This window comes from Gracilinanus agilis, chromosome 2 (assembly GCF_016433145.1).
Source record: "Gracilinanus agilis isolate LMUSP501 chromosome 2, AgileGrace, whole genome shotgun sequence".
Lineage (NCBI taxonomy): Eukaryota > Metazoa > Chordata > Mammalia > Didelphimorphia > Didelphidae > Gracilinanus > Gracilinanus agilis.
In genome coordinates, this window is record NC_058131.1 from 489,120,710 (window position 1) to 489,144,314 (window position 23,605).

The following is a 23,605-nucleotide window of genomic DNA, read 5'->3' on the forward strand; positions in this document are numbered from 1 at the left end:
TCAGATCAATGGTCTTTTCAGCTCAATATTCTGTCTCTTAGAGTGGCACCAAAGAATATTTGGAGGATGGGAAAAAAGGGGGCAGGGAATGCCAAGTTGCTATCTTCCGTTTAGTTAACTAGCTTCCCCTAATAAGTCATTAATTACAAATTAATATCTATTAATTTATTTAGAGCTTAACAAAGTACTTAGATATAAATTTGCCTTCTGAACTTGTTAAAAGCATCTCCTGGGCAAGTAGGCCTATTATGTCCCTTCTTCTGTTCCTGCATGGTTTTTATTTCTCCTGATAGATCCCAATAAATTAAATGTTTTTCACTTCATGTAGCTTGGAGATTCAGAGTATTTGGAAAGGTAATGTCTATTAATAAATTGCCCATAAGGCTTTATCACTCAGTGTCATGTCCAGTTAATTTTGGGGTAACATTCTTGTTTGTGTTAATGTACTAGTTCCATTACTATTTAAATTTTGAATTCTCTAGAATATCTTAAGGTTTATAATTATTATCCACTAGTTAATGAAGAATAGTGAGATTCTGATGTATACTAGCCACCAAATAGTCTGTATGTACCAAAATGTAGAGCAGTATTATATAATTTCTGCAGTTTCACTGAATTATCTGCATTAATTACTAAATCCAGGTTCTTAAAGGATAATTCTTAAACTTTCCAGTGGCAATGATGGAATCCTGAATTACTATCATAACCTCTCCATCCAAATCTGTATGATTCTACCATTTATTCTATACTTCTTTATCTTCCTGCTAGTCAGGTTCATTTGGATGTCTCCCATGTAGGTCTTTTTAATTCTATTCTTTGATCTTAGCCAATTCACACATTCCACTTGGAGGTAAACCACTTTGGATAATACTCAACAGGTCCATTGGTGTGCACCTATTGCCAGTCTTTTCTAATTGCTCAGTGATAGAAGATCTGTTCCAAAAGTATTTCTACAAGTTTTTAACCTGCTTATCATCTTCTCTTAGAACATCTATTAATCCTCTCCCTCCTTTGTGATAAGGAAGTATTCATCCTTTTATTAGTAAAATAGGCCCAGTGTTTCATTAGTATTGCAAGGGATTTTATTAGAATACTTTTCAAATTGGTTATAGTCCTCTGTAGTTCCAAATTGCTTTAAAGATGTTTTCTCCATTGAGCTTTAATTTTAGGACAGAAAGTCCCTTGACATCCACAGTCATAACTTTCACCTTAGTTTTTTTAGGTTCAATGGGCCTTGCATGGAAGAGATTCAAGCTCAAAGCTTTCAGTCTCTATTTTTCTTTGCCCTCCTTTAAGAACTTTATGCTTGTCAAGCCCAAATGACATATATATAATTATTGATCATGATAATAGTAAGTGACATTTATGTAGCTCTTTAAGATTTACAAAGTACATTAGCTGCAATATATCATTTGAGCCTCACAACTACCCAGTGAGATTAATACAAGTATTTTATCCCCATTTTACATATGAGGAAACCTAAGCTAAGGAAGAAAAATTGACATGCTCATAGGCAAAAGGCAGTAAGTACAGAAGGCAAGGTTCAAATCTAGCACTCTTTAGAGTGAAAGGCCATTATCCAGTTGCTACTTCCACTTAAAACAAAAGAACTTCTAAATAAGGATATGGATTTGAAAGTAGAGCTAAACAGTATATAGTTGACTAAATACATTTCAGCTACAAAGGAAAACACAAGAGAAAACTCGCCTTGGGAACAATATGTGAACAATTTGGCTATGCCATGTATTGTGTAGTATGCATGGGGTTTCTGATTAAATTCCAACTGTTTTATTCATTTTATGTTGAAGATTTAAAAGTCCATCTGGCCCAAAATACCTTAAAGCATATATTTTAGTATTTATCCATTCAGGGAGGAAGCCTATAAGAATAAATAATATTTTGCATTTATATTTTTAATCTAAACATTTCAAATCCCACCACCAATATTATATTAAGCTATAAAACTGTGAGTGTCAAACAATAATACATCTTAGGATTCACCACTACCTCATGAATACATATTTTGAAAAATTATATTTGTTATATTCTGATAAGGAAACCATAAAGTGAAGGACTATTTGAAGTAAATCATAAATAAATGACTTAAAGAACTAAAAAGAAATTTATTAACCTGCCAATTCCCTATGCAGTGATATCAACTCAAAGTTAATAATACCCAGCTTTTTTTCCTAGTTAAAAAAAAAAGCTAATCAAATCCCCCCCCCTCCAATAACTAAAGATTAGTCTTGTCTATCTTCCAAATTCCATCGTTTCCAAAGAATCTTGAAACTGAAAAAGACCTGAAAAAAAAGTGGTATATAGTAGAAAGGATATAGGAACTGGAGTCAGAAGATCTTTTTAATACTCACTAATTTCATGGTTTCAGACAAATTACCTCAACCCTCTCAGCTTCAGTTTTGTTATTTGTAAACTGGGAATAATACTTGTATTCAATATCTTACATTGCTGTTTTATAAAAAAAAAAAAACACATAAAACTGTTTTCGAAGCTTCAAAATACTATATTAGAACAAAGGGTAAAAGTGAAAACAGAAAAAACTCACTGATCATTTCCTGAAAGGAACCCCAAAATGAAAGCTCCCAAGAATGTTATCTCTAAAATTCATAATTTCCAGAATAAAGAAAAAACTGCAAGCAATTAGAAATGAAAAGTTCAAAAGCAAAGTCCTATTAAGCAGGGGCAATCTAGCTTGGTTCTAGAATTTCCATAAGGAAGGGAATTAAATCATTTCTGAACCTCAAAGGGGAAGGTTGAGGGAATTTAAATACTTCTATGCAAACAAAGAAGAGGTAGAAAAGAATATCACTTTTCCTTTAAAAAGACAAAGCAGAATGTTTCCAAGTTGGTGAAATTCCTAAAAATTTTAATTAGTAATAACCTTAAAATACCACAATTCTCACTAAGTTTGCACTTTCAAAACCACTATATGAATTTTGATATCATACTGTCCTACTAAGGAGAAAACAAGTCAGTTTCTTATTTTTGAAAATATACTAACTCATTCCAAATATTCAAGAAGACATTTTTCCATGTATGACTTCAATGCTTCCTACTTAGCATGATGACTTATAAATCTTCAAATTGCAAAGAAGTTATTTTTTTTTATTAAGGTTCAGTTGGGTATCTTAAATTCATTCAGTCTAAACATACAACTTCTATAACTCAATAACGAATACTAAATAATTCTATTAGATTATTTCCTTTATAATTTATGAACAAAGTTGGACTATAAAAATTGAGGCATACCTTTAATTCTCACACTCAACACAGAAGCATGTGTGTAGTTAGAATATTTTCATTTCATTTCTTGACTTATCACAGACTACCACAATCAAATCATCTAGACATTGGCAAAATCTCCCCACAGGCCTACCATTAAACACCATTTCCTTCCACAGTCATATTGAAAATGGAGATAAGGAATTCAACCTCCATTTCTATCCTAAAATCCTATCAATAGTCTTTAAGATACACAAACAATTGAATCAAATACTGAAAACTCCTTTTACTCATTTGAAAGCATATTTCCCCTTCCGTTTTTCACCCATCTTTACCAGATGAAAAATATAAGACATACTATCATTAATATGTGTACACATGTGTAACTATTTTCATAAGTTATCGTTTTATGTATTATATTTAAAAAGCAGTATTTACTCTTCTTAAATATGACCTTTCTGGAGCAGTCTGAGCCTTTTCCTTGGAAGTCGTAAAAACACATCAGCCTAAATTAATCCTTCTCAGCTTCCACTGCACTGTATAATCCAAAACCACCTTTAGAAAGCGGATAGGTCACCACTTATATTAAAGTGACAAAATATGAAATTAAACATTTCTTATCAACAGTGATCCTCTATTATACTGTCAGAGATGGGATTCCAAACCATAGCTCAAGTGCTTAGTCAAATTGACAATTACAATGCAAATATTCAGTCTCACTGGTTTCTCAAAGGTAGGGATGGAAGCAATCCTTCTCGCCTTTCTCTTGTAATTTTATGCAATTTCCAAAGAGCAAAGAAAATAAGTAGGAGGAAATTTCTCTAATTTTCTTTTGCAAAAAGAACAATTGTTTCCTCAGCATTATTCTTATAGCTTACCAGACCTAATTGGTTTTAAGCAAAAATGTATTTAAAAAAAAACAGGCTAACTAATGTGCTGGGTTTAATTATTCAACAAAATAGCCTTTCAGATGTAACTGTTAACTATGCCTTTTATGAAGTGGACGTGATTCAGAAAGGTTTTTATTAAAAAATGAATTTGGGGAAACTAGATTAGATTTTCCCACTGACTTACAAATGTAATTTCAATGATATTTTACTGTCACTTCTGATTGATCTTCACTTGGAAGGGTCTCCTACTAATTAAAAATAAGTTTCTCTGCCTCCTGGTCTCTCTATCAATGCCAAAATGCACATGGAGAACTTGCTCTTTAGAAGAATCCAATAAAAACTTACTTTTATCAAAGGAAAAATCCTGTTACATTTTTAAATTTCATAAATAGAATTTCACTATAAGCAAATGGTTTTTAAATACACAAAGAAAGCCATTTCAATATATATTTGGTATTCAGAAACTATGCATTATTAAGAATAGTTTAAGATTGATCATCTCCAGTTTGAACAAGCCTGATGACAACATTATATACCAATCTCCTTCCACTAACAGGAAGGGCCTAAACAACTTAATTTTTTTTTTAGTATTTCCATTGCACTTATAATTTTCCAGGGTCTACGACAAGTTCTATAACAATAATTATCTTAATTGATCCTAACAATTCTGAGAGGTAGGTGTTATTATTATTCTCATTTTAAGATGAGGAAACAAAGGCAGACAGAAGTTAAAAGACTTGTCCAGGGTCACATAGCTATATAGTAGCTGAGGTCAAATTTGAACTCAGGTCTTCCAGGTCTAGTGTTCTATCCAATGGGACACATAAATAAAGCAACTCAAACATAAATATTAATAACTACATTCTGATAAGGACCAGATATTCAAACAAAGACAAAATTTATTCAGAGTGAAATATTTTGCACATACCTCCTGCAACTGTAAGGACATGAGCCCCAGCTCTTCCTGACGCTTTTCTACCAAATGTCTTTCATTTTGCATCACTCTCTCTATTTCTTGAAGCCGTTTCTCTACCCGTTCTGAAACCTAGACATTAATAAACAGGAATGGTGATATAAAAAAGGTTATGAAGTAAAAAACATATTCTATGTAGTCTATAAATTGTGCCACATACTATTAAACGAAAATATTTAGGAATAGGTAGTTTGTAATACTAGCATCTAAATGAATCTTCCCCAAAAAGACAAATAAAATAATAGCTAAAAGTTATAAAAAACGAGTAAAAATAACTACCATCTCTAAAACTGATTGCAAGAACAATTCAGAAATTGAATTATGGAACAAAGAGGCAGCAACAGTTTAATGTAATATGCTAGGAAAGAGCTCCCTCTAGTGAACTTTAAAAATAACTGAATTTGCCATGAAGATCAATGGTGAATTATTACATGGTAAAAATAATAACTATTGGTATTATATAATTATGTATAATATTACAAACATTACATATAATTAACTACATTCTTATAATTAGTTCATCACAATGTAGTAATACAATAAATATCATATAATCTCTATAAGTATACCTAATATTATTTATTATTGTTATTATTATAACATTTATATAGTATCTACTGGGTGTCAGACTCTATGCTAAACACTTTATGAATATTTTTTCATTTGATCCTCACAGAAACCCTGAGAGGCTAAGTGCTATCATTTAGCTCCATTTTATAGCTGAAGAAACTGAGGCAAACAGGTTAAATGACTTGAGTACAGATGAGCATAAACAAGAAAGCAATTTATATCACTATAATAATATAAAAGAAAACAAGGGCTTCAAAACTCAGATCAATGCAGTTAATAATCATGATTTTGAAAAACTGATGAAGCACGCCTCCTGTCTCTTCATAAAGAGGTGATAGTCTAAAGATACAGAATGAGACATACATTTTCAGATGTGGCCAATGTATTGATCTGTTTTGCTTAACTATATTCATTTGTTACAATGAAGAGCTAGGTGATAGTGACGGAAATCCAAAAAAGGGAAGGAAAGAAGGGAGAGGAGGGAGGGAGGAAAAGGAGGGAAGGAAGAAAAGGAAGGGAGAAGGAAGGAAAGAAGAAAGGGAGGGAGAAAAGGAAAAAGGGAGGAAGGGAGGGAGGGAAGAAGACAGGAAGGAAGGGAGGACATAAATAAAATATTTTTAAAGCAAGAGGAAGTTTGAAAGGGATGCAAACAAGACAGTTTGTTACTGTCTTGTTAAATGTAACATACATTTTAAAAAGAAACTATTGAAATTCATAACATGTACCTTCTTGTTTGTTTGTTTGTTTGTTTGTTGTTATAACTATATAAATAGTTATATCTATTTTTTTTATAATGAAGCTTGGCGACGTGGAATCTAAGAGACCCCAAACTTGTGGCCTAGTGAGATCTGATGAACCCCAAGTTTTAGGAATAGCTTGTAGGTTGGAGACCCCCAAAGCTTGTGCTTGTTCCCTGTTCCCTGTTCCCATGAAAATCCACCCTGAAGGGAATCTCAGGCTAGCAGTTGCAGACTGAATAATGGACCCTTGCCTTAGAAGCTTCTCCCATTGTACCACATCCCCCTTAGGAGACAGATGTGCTGCCTACTGTGCTAAAGAGTCACTTAGCTTTTACCCCAGGGTCCATTATTCAGTCTACAACTGCTAGCCTGAGATTCCCTTCAGGTTGGATTCTCATGGGAACAGGGAAGCACAAGCTTTGGGGGTCTCCAACCTACAAGCTATTCCTAAAACTTGGGGTTCATCAGATCTCACTAGGCCACAAGTTTGGGGTCTATAGATTCCACGTTGAAAAGCTAATAAAAAATTTTAACTGAATTAACTCTACTACAAAATTAAAAGGCTAAAGATTTGGTTGAAGAAAAAAATACTTATTTTGGTACTTTATTCTAAACCTTAAATTCTTGAAATATTAGATTTGAGTTGATTTTCTGAGTCAGGAGTCCACTTAGCAGAGCGGCCAGGCAAGTGGCTCTCAGAGCAAAGTGACTCGGTCGCGCATATTTGGGGGCGATCCACTCTTTAATTAAATTGTAACTTACATTAAAGGATTTACTAATAACCTTAATGCTTGTGATTTAAATGTCTAAAGTTACAATGCCTAAAGTTGTGTTAACAATTAATTAACAATTAATTCCTCCCAAAAGCTGAAGAGACAGGACCTGAGCTGGAGATCTGGATAGGAGGATATCCAGCAAAAGGCAAAAGGAGGTCCAGAAATTCCCAACTTTAAAATTCTAACCTTTTCTTCCCAGTTTTGGTATAATGTGTGAAATATTGTATACAAAGTGCACTTAATGTTTTAATAATGTTGGTAATGGGATGCATTTGTTCTAGATGTTAAATTTGTTATTTGAATGCTGTAAGTTCACATTTTTTTTTAGCTGTTATTTGTTTCCAGAGAGCGAGGTTTTTCTGATTAGCGTGTGTTCAGAAGTAAAGACAATTCATTTTTGGTCACTGTGTCATTGTAAAATGACAAGATACGGTTAGGGAAAGGTTTTGCTTTGAATGGGATGGAAACTGAAGGATTTTACTGAGAGAAAGGTAATTTGGAGCCAAGGACAGAGTAAGAAGACAGAAGGGAATTGGATAGTATTCTGATTTAAAGGTAATTTTTTAGCTTTTCCTTAGTAATCCAAAGTTTTGGGTCGAGAGAAGTTTATGGGTTTTAAAAGGAATCATGAAATATAACCTGATTTTTGGAGGTTTATTTTTTTAGGTAAATTTCCAGAGTGCAACCATTACAATCAAGCTTGGGAAAGGAATCATAGCTAGAGGCTAGGGTGTAGGGGAAAGGGACTGCTTACACAATGGATACTAAAGGAATGGTCCCTGCCCAGGTAGTCTTCCTGGGAAGGGTCTTTGATACAAAGGGGAAGACTACCTAGGACAAAAGGGTATTTAGCATTTACCCTATGGTCCATTATTCAGTCTGCAACTGCTAGCCTGAGATTCCCTTCAGGGTGGATTCTCACGGGAACAGGGAACAAGCACAATCTTTAGGGGTCTCCAACCTACAAACTATTTCTAAACTTGGGGTTCATCATACCTCACTAAGCTACAAGTTTGGGAACTCTAGATTCCATGTCGACAGCTATGTGATCCAATCCTATTCAAAATATTTCAGTACTTAGATAAATCTCTAATTTCATCACTGGAGTACTCCCTCCACTAGGACAATCTAACCTTCCATCCTATCTTATGTGATTGTTGTACATATCCTTCCATAAATCCTTGGCAGTAGATCAACCAAATGTTCTAGAGCCCTTTCTCAAGGCTTTTAAATATTTCATGAATACCACTGAATACCTGGATTGTTCCTCTGATATCTCTAACTCTAGATAGATAATTGGTCCATCTTCTTCTCTAGTTATTCTTGATAATGTGTTTTATGTCACTCCTTGCTCTCAAGACAGCATTTGTAACTTTAAGCTACAGCCAACTTAAGCCTACTATAAGTCTTTCCATTGCTCTCTGGGTCACTTGTTATATTTTGATTCTTCTAAAACTATATTGAGCATTATACTTCCCAAGTACATGAAAATCTCTGAGAAAATATAAATCTAAATAAAACATATAAGCATACAAAATGGTCCTCAGTCCCATGCATCAACCACTTCTACAGAATGTCAGAAATAAACAGCATAAGGTACAAAAAAATACATAATTACTAGGCTGAATATGATATTTATTTTAAAGTCACCTAAATATGGAGAGAGCTTGTTCACAGAAAGAAAGATCTCAATCCAACCTGCATCTGACTAAAATTACCTTTATAATATACTAAATACGTAACTATTCAGCCTCTATTAGGAGACCTTTACCCTAAAAAGCTCACTAGTTGCCAAAGCAGCCTTTCTACTTTTGAATAGCTTTAAATGGAAGAAGTCTTTCCTTGGAACAGGGGTCAGCAATGTTTTTGGCTGTGAGAGCCATAAACACCACATTTTTTAAAATGTAATTTCGTGAGAGTCATACAGTGCTCACGGTGCGTGCTCCTGTAACAGTGTGTGCTCCTGTAACAGCGCCTGAAAAAAAATTGACTTTATGGCTCCTGCAGAAAGAGCCATATCTGGCCCTCGAAAGAGCCAGATATGGCTGGAGAGCCATACGTTGCCGACCCCTGCCTTGGAATAAGCCTAAAACTGCTTCTTTTCAACTTCTACATGTTGTTCTTCATTCTATCCTATAGAGCTAGGAAGAATAAAAAAAAGTTTCAATTCCAAAACACAATAAATACTTGAAAAGCTATAATGTCTCCTGAAACCGTCTTTTCTCTGGTATAACCATCACCACTTCCTTCAACCACTGTATGAACTCAAGGCCTCGCGCCATCCTTGTCACCCTCCTCAGAATGCTCTCCAGGTCATCAATGTCTTTATTAAAATGTGATATTGAGAAATTTGCAAAATGCTACAGATATGGCCTGACAAGGGCAGGGTGCAGTGGCACTATCATCTCCTCAAACCTAAAGTCATGTCTCATCTAATACAGATTAAATTCACATTAGTTTTCTTGACTGACATAGGATACTTGATACATTGAGTTTGCAGTCTACTAAAACCCCTAGATCTTTTTTCAGATAAACATTATAATTCCTCTAACCTGTGAAGTTGCTTTTTATTTCTAATATGAATGTGAAATTTTATATTTATCTCCATTAAACTTCATCCTAATAGTCAGCTCAGAATTCTGACTTATCAAGATCATTTTGATTCTTGACCTGCTTGACATATTGGCTATCCCACCTATGTTCGTGTCAACTACAAGTTAGACAAACAACATCATCAATGAATTTATCTGTGCAGATTAAAAAAAGGACAGCCAATACAAAGTCAAGTACAAAACCCTGAATCACTCCATCTGAGACTTCCTTCCAAAATTATTTTCAATCATTCATAACTAATCTTTGGATCCAAACATTCAACAAGCTTCAAATTTAATTAACAATATTTTCACCTATTCTAGAAATCTCCATTTTTTCCACAAGAACAGCATAAAAATTTTCATCAAATGCTCTGTTAAAAAGGTAAGTAAGCAATATCAATATTATCCTCTTGATCTGTCCATCTAATTATCTTATAAATTTTTAAAAGGAATTGATATTAGCTCGGTCTATTATTTGTGTTCTTTATTTTGGCATTGTCTATAGAAGTCAACAAGCATTTATTAAACTCCATTTGTCAGGCACTGGTGCCAAGAGCTGGGAATACAAGCAGAAAGATGATCCTTGCTTTCAAGTAGCATATACTCTAAAGGGTGCTAAAAAGAGCATTTTATACTCTGTGCAACATTTTACACTCTCATCTAAATGAGATAAAAGAATTCACCCTATCAACAAAGGGATAACTGAAGTGGATAAAAAAAAAATTCCATTTTTTCAGGCTAATGTGAAATTAAGTGGCAGGACTACCAGTACTTTTAATTATCAAGGAAAAATATTTTCAACCAAGAGGCAGAAAGATAGTTCCCCTACTGTTAGGGACCAAGACTTTAAGATAAAATAGTCACTCTTCTAAGAATAGATATCATTCACTCTTCTAAGATAAGATATTGATCATAGGCCCAGCCATGCTTGGAGACAGTAAGACGCCACAGGAGATTTTCTATGCTCCCTTTCCGCGTTCCTTTCCCTTTAGTATTGGCCGACACCCTTCTGCCCTCAACCTATATATTCTTGTCATAGATCTGCAATAAACGAGCCTTGCTTCCATCCAAACGACTCTATGTCTTGCGCGTGAGGTCTCCCCTCTTCTCCCCCTATGGGTTCTTAGGTTGCCGTTTCCCCGGATCCCTCGGTTGTGTCCGGCTGGACCCGGACAGTGGCGCCCAACACGAGGCACGGCGAACACGGCTTACCGGACAACTGAGGAGCAGCTGTCGCGGCCGCGAATATACGCAACGGGTAGAGGCTGAGCAAGACGCCTCGAGGTAGGGTAAGTTGTCCCATCCCCCATAGGCATTTAAAAATCAAGAGTGTTTCTAAAAAAGGTGTGTGTGTGTGTGTGTGTGTGCAAGGAAAGTGGAAGGAATACGTGTGCATGATGGGAAAAACACTCTCGAAGGAAACAGTGTTTGTGACTGAACTAAAAAATAGTCTCAGGGAGAGAGGTATCAGAGTAAAAAAGAAGGACCTGTTCAGGTTTTTCTGCTTTATAGAGCAGCACTGCCCTTGGCTTATTTTGCATAGCACGGGCATTCATCCGCTCACTTGGAACAAAGTAGGTAAGGAACTTAATGGCCTTTTAAGAGCCAGCAAAGAAATTCCAGATGATTACTTTTCTTTCTATGGCTTGATTCATGACATTCTTAAAGAAGCCGACACGAGTCAACAAGTCTCGCACCTCCTCAGCTTGGCTGAGGACGCTATCTTAGAATCTAAGATAAAAAATGAAGAACCAAACTCGACTAAAGAACAGAGCTCGCCCCTCAAGGGGAATGAGCGTCCCTTGTCTCTTTTAGACGAACCTATCAAAAATCCCTCCCTTGAGGAGCCCCTTGTTCCCTCTAAGCCCAGACCACGCCTTTATCCAGTCCTATACACGGACCCTCCTCAAGATAGCACACTTAATCCAGCTTATCAAGCAGAGCTAGAGGAGGAGACAGCCCGCTACCATAACAATGGCCCTCTGAGGAATAGACCTCCTCCCTACAACCTCCCATCCCCCATCCCTCAACTTGCCTTTCCAGCTCTCCCAGGTTCGGCTGACCTTAAAGAAGCCACAAGCCAGCTTAGTAAACAAGTCACCGACCTTAGGCAGTTCTTAGACTTGCAGAGGGAGATTTATACATTAACCAATCAGTTACAGGACTTGTAGTCAAACATTCTCCGGCCACTGAACTGTAATATCAAGCCGGTGCAGCCAAAAACTATGACAAAGTCTAAGAACCCTGCCCTTGTTTTCCCTGTCGTTACTAGACAACAGGCCACAGAGATTGCCCCCGAAAACCTTCCTTTAGAAACCCCCCTCCCACATGATTCCTCTGACTCCGAACAGGAGGAAGAGGGGGAGGAGGAAAGCGGATCCCGTGGACATTCCAGGGCCGTAGATACTTCAGGCCTCCCCCACCATCATCGGCCAATTTATAAAAAATTAAAAATTAAGCACATTAAAGACCTGCATTCGGCAGTTAAAAATTATGGCCTGAATGCCCCTTTTACACTCTCCATCCTAGAAGGGCTTGGAGGAGAGGGACACATGCTCCCCTCAGAATGGTCCAAAGTTGTGCAATCTGTCCTATCCCGAGGGCAATTTCTAATTTGGAAGGCAGAGTTCTTTGAAAGGGCAGAAAATCAAGCTAAGCTTAACTTAAAAAATGCCCAGACAGCTAATTGGACGACCGACAACATTGTCGGCCGTGACCACTTTGCATTAGAAAACCAACAGATGAGGCTGCCTCCCGGCTTACTCATGCAAACGGCGCACGCCGCTATGGCCGCATGGCGGGCAGTTCCTGCCACTGGTTCTGTTACAGCACCTCTCTCGAAAATCCTTCAGGGACCCAATGAGCCCTACGCGCAGTTTGTTGCAAAACTCCCTGAAACTGCTGAGAGAGTCTTAGGTCAGGATGGGTCAGACAACCCAGTGGTAAGACATTTAGCGATTGAAAACGCTAACTCTGCCTGTAAGGCAGCCTTAAGGGGGCAAGCTAGAGACCTTGATCTAAACGGGATGATCCGCCTATGCAGTGCGGGAACGACCTTGCGGACCAGCACACTCGCTTAACTGCCTTAGCAACCACACCCACCCCCTCTACCGCCCTCTCGTCCGACCCTGTCTCCCTCGCTACAGAGGCACATAGGTTTCACCACCTTAACTCTCAATCACTCCGCCTGGCCTACAAAATTCCCAGAGAACAGGCCAGGTCAATTGTGAAAAATTGTAAGAATTGGGTTACTCTCTTGCCTGAACCCCATTTGGGGATTAACCCCCGTGGTCTTCTCCCCGGCCACTTATGGCAGATGGACGTCACCCACGTCCCTTCTTTTGCTAAACTTAAATATGTTCATGTTTCCATTGATACGTTTAGTGGCTTTCTTTTCACATCTGCACAATCGGGGGAAGCCACTAAACACGTCATTAAGCATATGTTTTTTGCCATGTCTATGATGGGGAAACCTCTCTCCATTAAAACAGACAATGGCCCTGGCTATACCAGCCAAGCCTTTAAACAATTTTGTTCCCAGCTAGGCATAAAACATGTTACAGGCATACCTTACAACCCACAAGGGCAAGGCATTGTTGAACGAGCAAACCAAACTCTTAAAAATACTCTTTTTAAACTCAAAGCCCAAGAAACTCTTTATCCGTTAAGTGGCAATCAGACTTTGCTTCTTGCTCACGCCCTCTTTGTTCTTAATTTCCTCACGCTGGATGCCGAAGGGCGTTCCGCTGCTGATCGCCACTGGAATCCGCATACTTCATCTAATCTGGCCACAGTCCTTTGGCGTGACCCCGTCATGGGCCTCTGGTGTGGCCCCGACCCTGTCATTATCTGGGGAAAGGGCTCCGCCTGTATTTTTGATAAAGCGGCTAATAATGCCCGTTGGATTCCATCTAGACTGATTAAACCTTTCGCCCCTGATACTAACCCTCCTAAGCCAGGGTTTTGCCCCTGAGAAGTCTTTTTCTTCTTCCTTTTTCAGAACCACAACCCTGATGACACCACAGATGGGACCTCAGATCCTGAACTCGCTTTCTCTGGCAGTTTATATCCTCTATTCCACCTTCCTTCCGGTCACCACTTCCAGTCCTCATCTCTTGGTCCAACAACGGTGGGAGATCATCAATCCAGTTAATCAAGCCATCATTACCTCCGTTTCTTCTTCCCAATGGCCCCAATGGATGTGGTTTCCTTCCATTCCAGTTGATCTTTGTGCCCTAGGCGCCCCCCAGATGTCCTCAATCCACTACTGCGCCCCTACCTTCCCTGGCGTGCCTAGCCTCCCGGATTACTGGACTCAATACACTCAGTTTCCTCTATATGGCTGCCCTGGCTTTGATCAGCCACCACACTGTGGGGACCAGACAGACGGATTTTGTGCAGCCTGGGGATGTGAAACCATTGGTACTGGATATTGGATCCAGGCGAACCAGGATTTGATATCAATAACCCGCAATCTATCCCGTCCATCTGTGTGCTCCCCCAGTCCTCCTAATTGTAATCCCCTCATTATCACATTTACCAACGCAGGGAAACGAAGTGTTAAATGGACAGATGGCTTGACTTGGGGTTTACGACTCTATAAGAAGGGTGGTTTTGATGATGTTCTTCTTTTCACCCTCCGCCTCCGTGTGCAGCCCCTCATTGTTTCTGTTGGTCCTAACATCATCCTCTCAGATCAACGACGCCCTTTTTCCCCCAACCCCCAGCCATTACCGACTCCCACGTCTCTCCCCATCCCATCGGTCCCCCTTTTTTCCCCTTCATCTCCGAATACCTCCTCCCAGTTACAGCCCCAGTCACAGCAAGGGTCCCTAAATATTCCCAGTACAGCAGACAGATTTTTATCTCTAGTATCAGGTGCCTACACTGCCCTGAACGCTTCCAGGCCAGATTTGACGATTAAGTGTTGGCTCTGTCTGAGTCCACAACCCCCTTACTATGAAGGTATTGCCTATATGGCAGAACCCGATGAAACAGTTCTAGCTTCCCCGCGCTGCGCCACCTTTTCTCGCCGTCTCACTCTTGCTGAAGTCTCTGGCCATGGCCTTTGTTTAGGCACCATTCCCCGATCTCATGCCCACTTATGTAACTCCACCCTTGACCTCCCCCCTTCCCCTTCCTTTTTGGAAGCCCCGAATAATGGCTTTTGGGCTTGCAATACTGGCCTCACCCCTTGTATATCTCTTCTAGTTTTCAATACCTCCTTTGAATTCTGTGTTCTTGTCCAGCTATGGCCACGTATCTCTTTCCACACGGACGATAGTGTGGCCTCCCTCCTCTCCCCCTCTCCTAGAACACGTAGGGAACCCTTTACTACTTTAGCTATCCTGTTAGGACTCGGCGGTCTTGCTGCAGGCATTGGCACTGGCACTACTGCCCTTCTCCAGACCCAACACTTGGCCACTCTTCAGATGGCCATGACAACCGATTTAGAAGCCCTCGAAAAGTCTGTCACAGCCCTGGAACAATCACTCACTTCTCTGTCAGAGGTAGTCTTACAGAATAGGCGCAGTCTTGATCTCCTTTTTTTAAAAGGGGGGGGATTATGCGCAGCCCTCAAAGAGGAATGTTGTTTTTATGCTGATCATACTGGCGTAGTAAGGGAATCTATGGCAAAGTTGCGTGAACGGCTAGCCCAGAGGAAAAGGGAAGCCAAGGCACAGGAAGGATGGTTTAATACCCTTCTCAGAGGTTCTCCTTGGCTCTCTACTTTAATTCCCACTATTATTACACCTCTCTTTATATTTTTATTGATCTTAACCTTTGGCCCTTGGGCCTTCCAACGTCTAACGAAACTCATCAAAACTAACGTTAACTCAGCCCTTGATAAGTTCCCTATGGTTCAATACCATCGTATTGAGATGATGGACACAGAACAACCTGGCGGCACTCGTTTGCAGTTTTCCAGCAGGGCGGTAACCCAATGACGGGAGTAGCACAGGTCCTCAACCCTTGATGGTTGAGTAACTCCCCCTGTGTAGCCTAAGACAGGGGCCGTTGCTGCCAATCTCACTTATGGATTGACCAGGGAACACAAGGTGTCTTAGGAANCAATCTCACTTATGGATTGACCAGGGAACACAAGGTGTCTTAGGAAAAACTTCTGGTGTTAAGACAGACTTGGATGGAACAACGACCAAAGGATAATAAACTTATTCCTTGCGCCCTTCTATTTAAAAAAAAGGAAGGGGGAATTGTTAGGGACCAAGACTTTAAGATAAAATAGTCACTCTTCTAAGAATAGATATCATTCACTCTTCTAAGATAAGATATTGATCATAGGCCCAGCCATGCTTGGAGACAGTAAGACGCCACAGGAGATTTTCTATGCTCCCTTTCCGCGTTCCTTTCCCTTTAGTATTGGCCGACACCCTTCTGCCCTCAACCTATATATTCTTGTCATAGATCTGCAATAAACGAGCCTTGCTTCCATCCAAACGACTCTATGTCTTGCGCGTGAGGTCTCCCCTCTTCTCCCCCTATGGGTTCTTAGGTTGCCGTTTCCCCGGACCCCTCGGTTGTGTCCGGCTGGACCCGGACACCCTACTTTCGTGGAGTTAATATTCTAATGGGGACTGAAAAGAGGAGTCAGAATGAGGGACTAAAGGTTGCATCCAAGGAGAAATGTAGAAATCTAAGAAAGGAGATTACTAATGAATGTTAAAAATAAAGTATAACAAAAGCAATAAATGAACTACTATAATTAAAACCATAAAATATAAGAAGCTATTTGAAAACCCCATCAGGAATAAAATTGTAACCATTCCTTTATGCTACTAAAAGCACAACTTCAGGCCCAAGAATATCAATAACAAATCAACATATTAATTAATAACTAATACTTTTCATATTTATATACTACTTTAAATTTTGCAAATTTTCCTCACAGCAATGGAGGAGGTTAGTAATAAATACTATAGTTTCCATTTTACAGATTGAAAAACTGAAGTATTATAAGTGACTTGCCCATGGATCACATAGCATCAAAAGTTTCTGAGGTAAAATTCAAACTGAAATATTACTAATTCTAAGTCCAGTTTTCTTTCTATTATGTGATACTAGTTTCCATCCATTAAATTACTTTATTTTTCTATTAAAATTAATTAATCGGTGAAGTAACCATTTAACAAGTGCAAAGACCTGGAGAGAGATGAAGACAAAAACAAAATAATCCCATATTTAAAGGAGTTTACATTCTCTCAAGGGAGATAACATGTACATATATTGCCAGATGACCAGGGTTAATATCCCCCAGTCGATCACTACCTGAATGATCTTGGACAAGTCACTTAAGTGCTATAGGCCTCAGTTTCATCCACAACATGAAGCTGTCAGATTTGATAACCCCTGAAGTTAATTTCCAGCTTTATATTTATAATCCTAGAAATGTATGTTATAATAATATATATTACATTATATATAATTATATGTGTGTGTTCTATAATATATAATGATATATTAATATATAACAATATAACATAATAACATAATAAATACATAAAATAATATAAAGTGTATGCCAAAAATATACAAAGTGATTTGGGATGGGGCAGAGCAGAGCATTAGTGGCAAAGAGAATTAGAGCCCACCTTTATGTAGAAGTTGGTGTAGCAATTAAGTCTTGGAGCACAAGTCATAGGTAAAAGTGCAGTGAGGTACAGAAGATGGTCCTTGCAAAAGGCAGAGAGTCCACAGAAATGGACTGCCATGGATGAAAAGCAGAAGAAACTATACTGCATGGCAAGGAAAGTTAATTTGTAATGAAGGCTTGAAAGGCAGAGTGGGGCCATCATAAAGAGCTTTAAATGTCCATCAGAGGGGCACATATTTGACCCTAGAAATAATAGAGTCATGGGCCTTTATGGAGAAACACGGCAACGGGATCAGAGGTGTGTGTTTGGGGAAGATCACTCTGGCCGCTGCATGAATAATGGGTCAGAGTAGGGAGAAACTCAAAGCAGGGGAGCCAGTGGAGTTCTTACTGCAATCATCTGAACTAGAGGGAAGGGCTAGATGGATGGATGGAGAGAATATGAGATGTTGAGCAGATGGGAATGGTAAGAATTGGCAAATGATCAGATGAATTGAGTAAGAATGAGTAGACAAGAATGATCCGAGGCTTCAACAAATAATTAAGTTATTGATTACAATGACAGATCATTTAAATACTTGAGCTGATGGAATTTTAAATATCCAAGGAGGGCTCCAAAAACAAGTAGTTGAAAATAAAGGAAACCAGGGCATCTAGGTAGTTGAGGAGAAAAAGAGTCAGGCAGACCAGGGTTCCTGGCTGTGTGGCCCTGGGGGTGTGTGGAGGGGGGGGGGGGGGGGGGGCTGGAGGCATCACTTAATCCAAATGCCTAGCCTTTACTGTTCTTCTGCCTTGTGATCAATATTTAGTAATTAGTAAAAAAATACTAAGACAGTAGGTAAGGATCTTAAAAGAGTACAATTTTTTCTTAATTTAAAAACAGCAGGGGTAGCTAGGTAGCTCAGTGGATTGAGAGCCAGGCCTAGAGACAGGAGGTCCTAGGTTCAAATCTGGCCTCAAACACTTCTCAGCTGTGTGACCCTGGGCAAGTCACTTGACCCCCTATTGACTACCCTTACCACCCTTCTGCCCTGGAGCCAATACACAGTATTGACTCCAAGATGGAAGTTAAGGGTTTTAAAAACAAACAAACAACAACAACAAAAAAAGCAGAAGCCTAACTCAGATAATCCATGACATTTCAAACATTTCAGAGGTTGGCAAACTACATCCCATAGACCAAATTTAGGAGCTATCTCTTTTTGTAAAGCCTGTGAACTAAGAAGAGTTTTTATATAATGAAATTTTAAAATGTAAAAACCATTCTTAGTTGAGCTGTGCAAAAAACAAGCAGCAAGCTGCATTTAGGTATAGTATACTGACCTTTGCTGTAGAATACTCGTAGTTCACAAAAAAGCAAGAAATCATTCACAAAATTCACTTTTTAACTGTTCATTTAGGGAATTTCTAAAGAATGTTCAGGTAAAAAATGTTTAAAGTTTTAAAAGTGTAGCATTTTAGTACTTCTTTCTATGAAAAACCTATCTTTTAGGCTTATTAATTAGGAATAAAAGCTCTAAATCTTTGCATGTGGTTTTATGAATACCAAAATAAAGCAGCTAAAGACATAAAAAGAAGAGCAGCTTCAAAGTTAGTGCTTAATGGCATGCAGTCAAATGAAAACAAAGCAGGCCGCTATATTCATAGGATTAATCTACAAAAGAAGCATTCTGGTTATTGAATTGTGCTCTGGCTTTTCAACGTGTTTATTCCTGAGTTCTTAAACAAAACCTACTGATATGACCATTTAAATAAATATTTGTTATATATCCTGCTGCTCTAATCTTCCCAACAATGTTATCCCTTAATGTAGAATTGACAGAATTCTTTGAGGCCTGCTAATGACTAGCCCTTTCAAAAACAGCAGAGTTGATTTATGCATTTTTAATTTAAGGGGTGACCTCTCTTGAAAAAAACTCAAATAACATTGATTTTAGTTTTCATCCATGAAGGATCAAGCTTAATATGCATTCACATTCCATTACACAGAGTAAAACCTAGCAACTAATGAAGTAAAATTTCCCCTGTGGTGTCAGACCTATAAAACATTGATTATTGATTACAACAAACAATTAAGTGTTCATTTAAAAAATGCTGTGTACAGGCAGGACTGTGCCATATATTCCATGACTTTACTTCTAACGAGCCGCTTATAATTAAAGGAGCAACTAATGATTCAATAGCTAACATTTATATAGTGTTTAAAGGTCTGCAAAGCGCATCATCTGATTCTCAAAAAATTCTCTAAGCTGGGTATTCTTGGGATAATCATAAATGAAGAATTCAAAGAAGTAAAGAGACTTGCCCAGGATGGCTGAAGATAAATTTGAACCCAATTTTTCCTGACTGCATTGCATTAAACCATGTTCCCCCCTAGAAAGAGCACTTGACTTTGGTTCAGGGGAGATATGGGTTCAAATTCTAGTCCAAACATTTGGAAGCCATGTGACACTGGACAGGTAAATTGACTGACAAACAAGTTTTTGTCAAGAGCCTACTCTGTGCTAGGCACTACGTTGGGCAGGGAATGTGATGCTCAGCGAGGGATATAAACAGAAGGGGAGTTTTCTATAGATTGTGAGGTGCTCCAGATGTTCCTGCACATATTGCCTTAAGCCTCTGGAACATTTTGTACATTATCTAAATGAGACTAGTTATAACCTGAAAAGAGTTTTCCCTAACTATCCACAAGAGAAAAACCCAGTGGATGAAAAATATTTTTCAGACAAACAGGAAACTGAATGGCAGCACTAGCAGTACTTTTAATTATCAAAGAAAAATATTTCCAACAGTCTTTCAAAACACATTACTGTTAAAATATTCATAGCTGCGCTTTTTGTGGTGGCAAAAAACTGGAAAAGGAGGGTATGTCCTTCAATTGGGGAATGGCTGAACAAATTGTGGTATATGCTGGTGATGGAATACTATTGTGCTCAAAGGAATAAAGAACTGGAGGAATTCCATGTGAACTGGAAAGACCTCCAGGAATTGATGCAGAGCGAAAGGAGCAGAGCCAGAAGAACATTGTACATAGAGACTGATACACTGTGGTAAAATATAATGTAATGGACTTCTGTGCTGGTAGCAATGCAATGATCCAGGACAATTCTGAGGGATTTATGGAAAAGAACGCTACCCACATTCAGAGGAAGAACTGCAGGAGAGGAAACACAGAAGAAAAGCAGCTGCTTGAACACATGGGTTGAGGCGGACATGATTGGGGATGTAGACTCGAAACTACCACACCAATGCAATGACCGACAATTCAGAAATAGGTCTTGATCAATGACACATGTTAAAACAAGTGGAAATGTGCATCGGCCAGGGGTGGGGGGAAGGCAAGGGGTGAAGGGGAAAGTAGGAGCATGAATCATGTAAGCATGTTAACTTTTCTAAAAAATGAATATTAATAAATGTTTAAAAAAAAATACATTACTGTTAGTGACAAAAAAAAAGCCTGATAAACAGGTGTAACCTCTGAAAAACTAGTAAGGCAACAAAATTGGATCTTCTTCCCTGGTAACGTACAAACATGAAATAATGAACATAGAGCAATAATTACAAAATCTCCATATTGATCTCAATTGGAATTAACGAATCAAAGAATCAATGGGACTTGGGGGGCGGGGGAGTTTCCCCCTTTCTAAATGGGAGAAAAAAAGGTATACTTTTATTGAAAAAAGTTTAACTAAAAAAATTACAGAACTTACATTAAGACATTATATAATCTACATAAGAAGGATATGTTATACTTCAATAACCTATTTTAAGTCATGTGCTGACATTACAACTCTCTCTTTGCAGCCCATTTCCCAAATAAAAGTTTCAAAATTAATAGTTCTCACTGAGTCTTGTCTCTGAGATTCATCAAGTCTCACAGTTAATTCTTCCAAAGTCTTTTTAGTTTGAGCATCTGACCTTAAACAGAAGAAAAATAATTATCTTAAATTGCATGCATAGCAACATAACCATTCATTAAAATATATTCTAGTGGTAAAATAGCTTTCTTTTATGGTTTTATTTTTAGGGCTAAGAAAAAATAATTAATAAATGTTTGAATTTTTACTTAGACTGCTTTAAGCCCTGCTTCTTATAATCATGTTATAATTTTTTTTGGAAGTAAACTCCATAAATAATCATAAGTCAGGCATCAAATGAAAATTCAAATCTTTCTGGACAACAAAAAAATTTGAAATTGTAACCTGTATTCTCAACAGGACAAAAACTTATGATATAAACAAAAACCAAGTGGAGATTAGATTTCAATTCACCTTAAAATTTACTAACTATATTTCAAAAGAAATTTGTTCTTTAATTCTAGGAAAGATAAAGCTTCACTGCTTATAATATGTCAATATGCTTATAAAACTGTTTTGTGTCATAAAAGTTAGATTCTAAAACTTCCATAACAAAGGGAATCATTTAAATATGTCACTTAAGCCATTTCTGAACCTCAGCTTATCTAACTATAGCTATGCTATCTAAACCAGATGTTTCCAAAGTCCTTCATATTTATTATACTGTCATTTCTTCTCAATATATCTTAAAAGAAAAAATATAAGAACATTCTGGGTCAAGAATATATTATACTAAAATTCAAAGTCTTGATTCTGTTGATTCTCTCAAACTAGAAAGAGAAATCAGGGGAAGGAAATAGGTCATCTCTTTAAAGACTTTAGGAGCTTAGAAAATGTGATTCAATAATCAGAGTTCTATTTGTGAATTCCCGTTCCTTCCTACAATACACAAGTCTATATTCACACACTCATGTCAATATGCTAAGTACCATTATTAAATTGTCTTTTATATTTATATATCTAATACAATTATAAGTGACATTATAATTGTATTAAAGATTAATGCAATTCAATATGGCATAGTAAATAAAGAGCCAGCTTTGTCGTCCAGTCTATGTACCTTTGCATTCCCACCATCTCTCAGAATGCCTCAGTTCATGTAAGGCTCAGTTCAAGTGCCACCTCCTACATGAAATTTTTCAGGTTCCCTCCACCTTCCACCTACATGCTAGTGCTTCCCTTCCCCCATGACCTTTTTCTATTTTGTACTGGATATGTACATGTTGTCTCCCCTAGTTAAACTGTAAGCTCCTTCAGGGCAGGGACAATTTCATTCTTGCCTTTGTATCCCAAACACCCAGCGTAGTACCTAGCATAGAGAAGGCATTTAATAAATGTTTATCGATTAATTGCTCACCATTTTACATAATAAAATATCTTTTTAAAATACAGGATAAATACTTCTATTGAATTCCAAATGCATTCATTCATCAAACATTTATAAAGTGTTGAAATTCAAAATGTATAGAAAGAAATAATCTGAGTCTACAAAAATAGGGTTATACTAGATTGTGGAGGATCTTGAGATATAGGCTAAATAAACTCACTGGACTGTGGTGGATATCTTGAGATCTGGTGCAAAAATAAATATATTATGAATGAATTAATGAATGAATGAATGGACCTTACCTCACACTACAAGAGAGAGGGACACTTTCCATTTCTGAGCAAGGGAGTAAGATGCTCAAATATGTATATAAGGAGCATTCAAAGTGTCTTGAGCTTTGTGTATTAATAAACCATGGAAGTACTCAAACACTACAAAGAACCGTGATTTCAGTGGAGTGGACAATTATTGGTTACTTATTACATATGGGGTGACATGTTATTAAAAATAAGCAATAAACCTCTTTGCCTATCAACATAAATCACAATCTTTCAGAGTCTTTGGGAGCTGATGTAACTGAAAAATTCATCACTGAAGCCAATCTGAGGATCAGTTTCTCCAATAGTAGACATACTACAATAGACTATCATGAGTTAGGAGAGAATTCAACAGACTTCAAGAATCTGAACAAATATGCAAATTATGTTGTCTGCTATTTCTCAAAAAAGTCATGCTTAAAAAAAAATAAATTCTGCTTTTACCTGTTTCTTCTTGAAAGCTCTCTGTTGAGGTCATCTCCAAGACGAGCCTGTTCATTACTAAGGTCTCGAACGGACTGGTGCAATGAATGAAGCTAAAATAAAACAAAACCAACCCCAGGCAGTTTAGAACTTCTATTCATTTCACTCATGCAGATTCCATGAAGGCAAGAATAAATGTTATACCATGTAATTGCTTAGTTAATGATACTCATCTTTGAGAAAGAATAAACTAGGTTATACCAAGAAAAAATGAAACACTGAGTAA

The 23,605-nt window shown here is 37.7% G+C and overlaps 1 protein-coding gene across 1 annotated transcript in view; it reads right to left on the bottom strand.

Annotated features, from left to right (window-relative positions):
- The window catches only part of CEP128 (centrosomal protein 128), a 499,758-nt gene that overhangs the window by 440,544 nt on the left and 35,609 nt on the right, over positions 1-23,605 (bottom strand). Inside the window, exons 5-7 of the mRNA XM_044659982.1 lie at positions 23,341-23,432; positions 21,241-21,313; positions 5,059-5,175 (exon numbers count right to left, since the gene is read on the bottom strand). Of these exons, the coding sequence (XP_044515917.1) occupies positions 5,059-5,175; positions 21,241-21,313; positions 23,341-23,432 (282 nt within the window). The remainder of the gene's footprint in view (positions 1-5,058; positions 5,176-21,240; positions 21,314-23,340; positions 23,433-23,605) is intronic.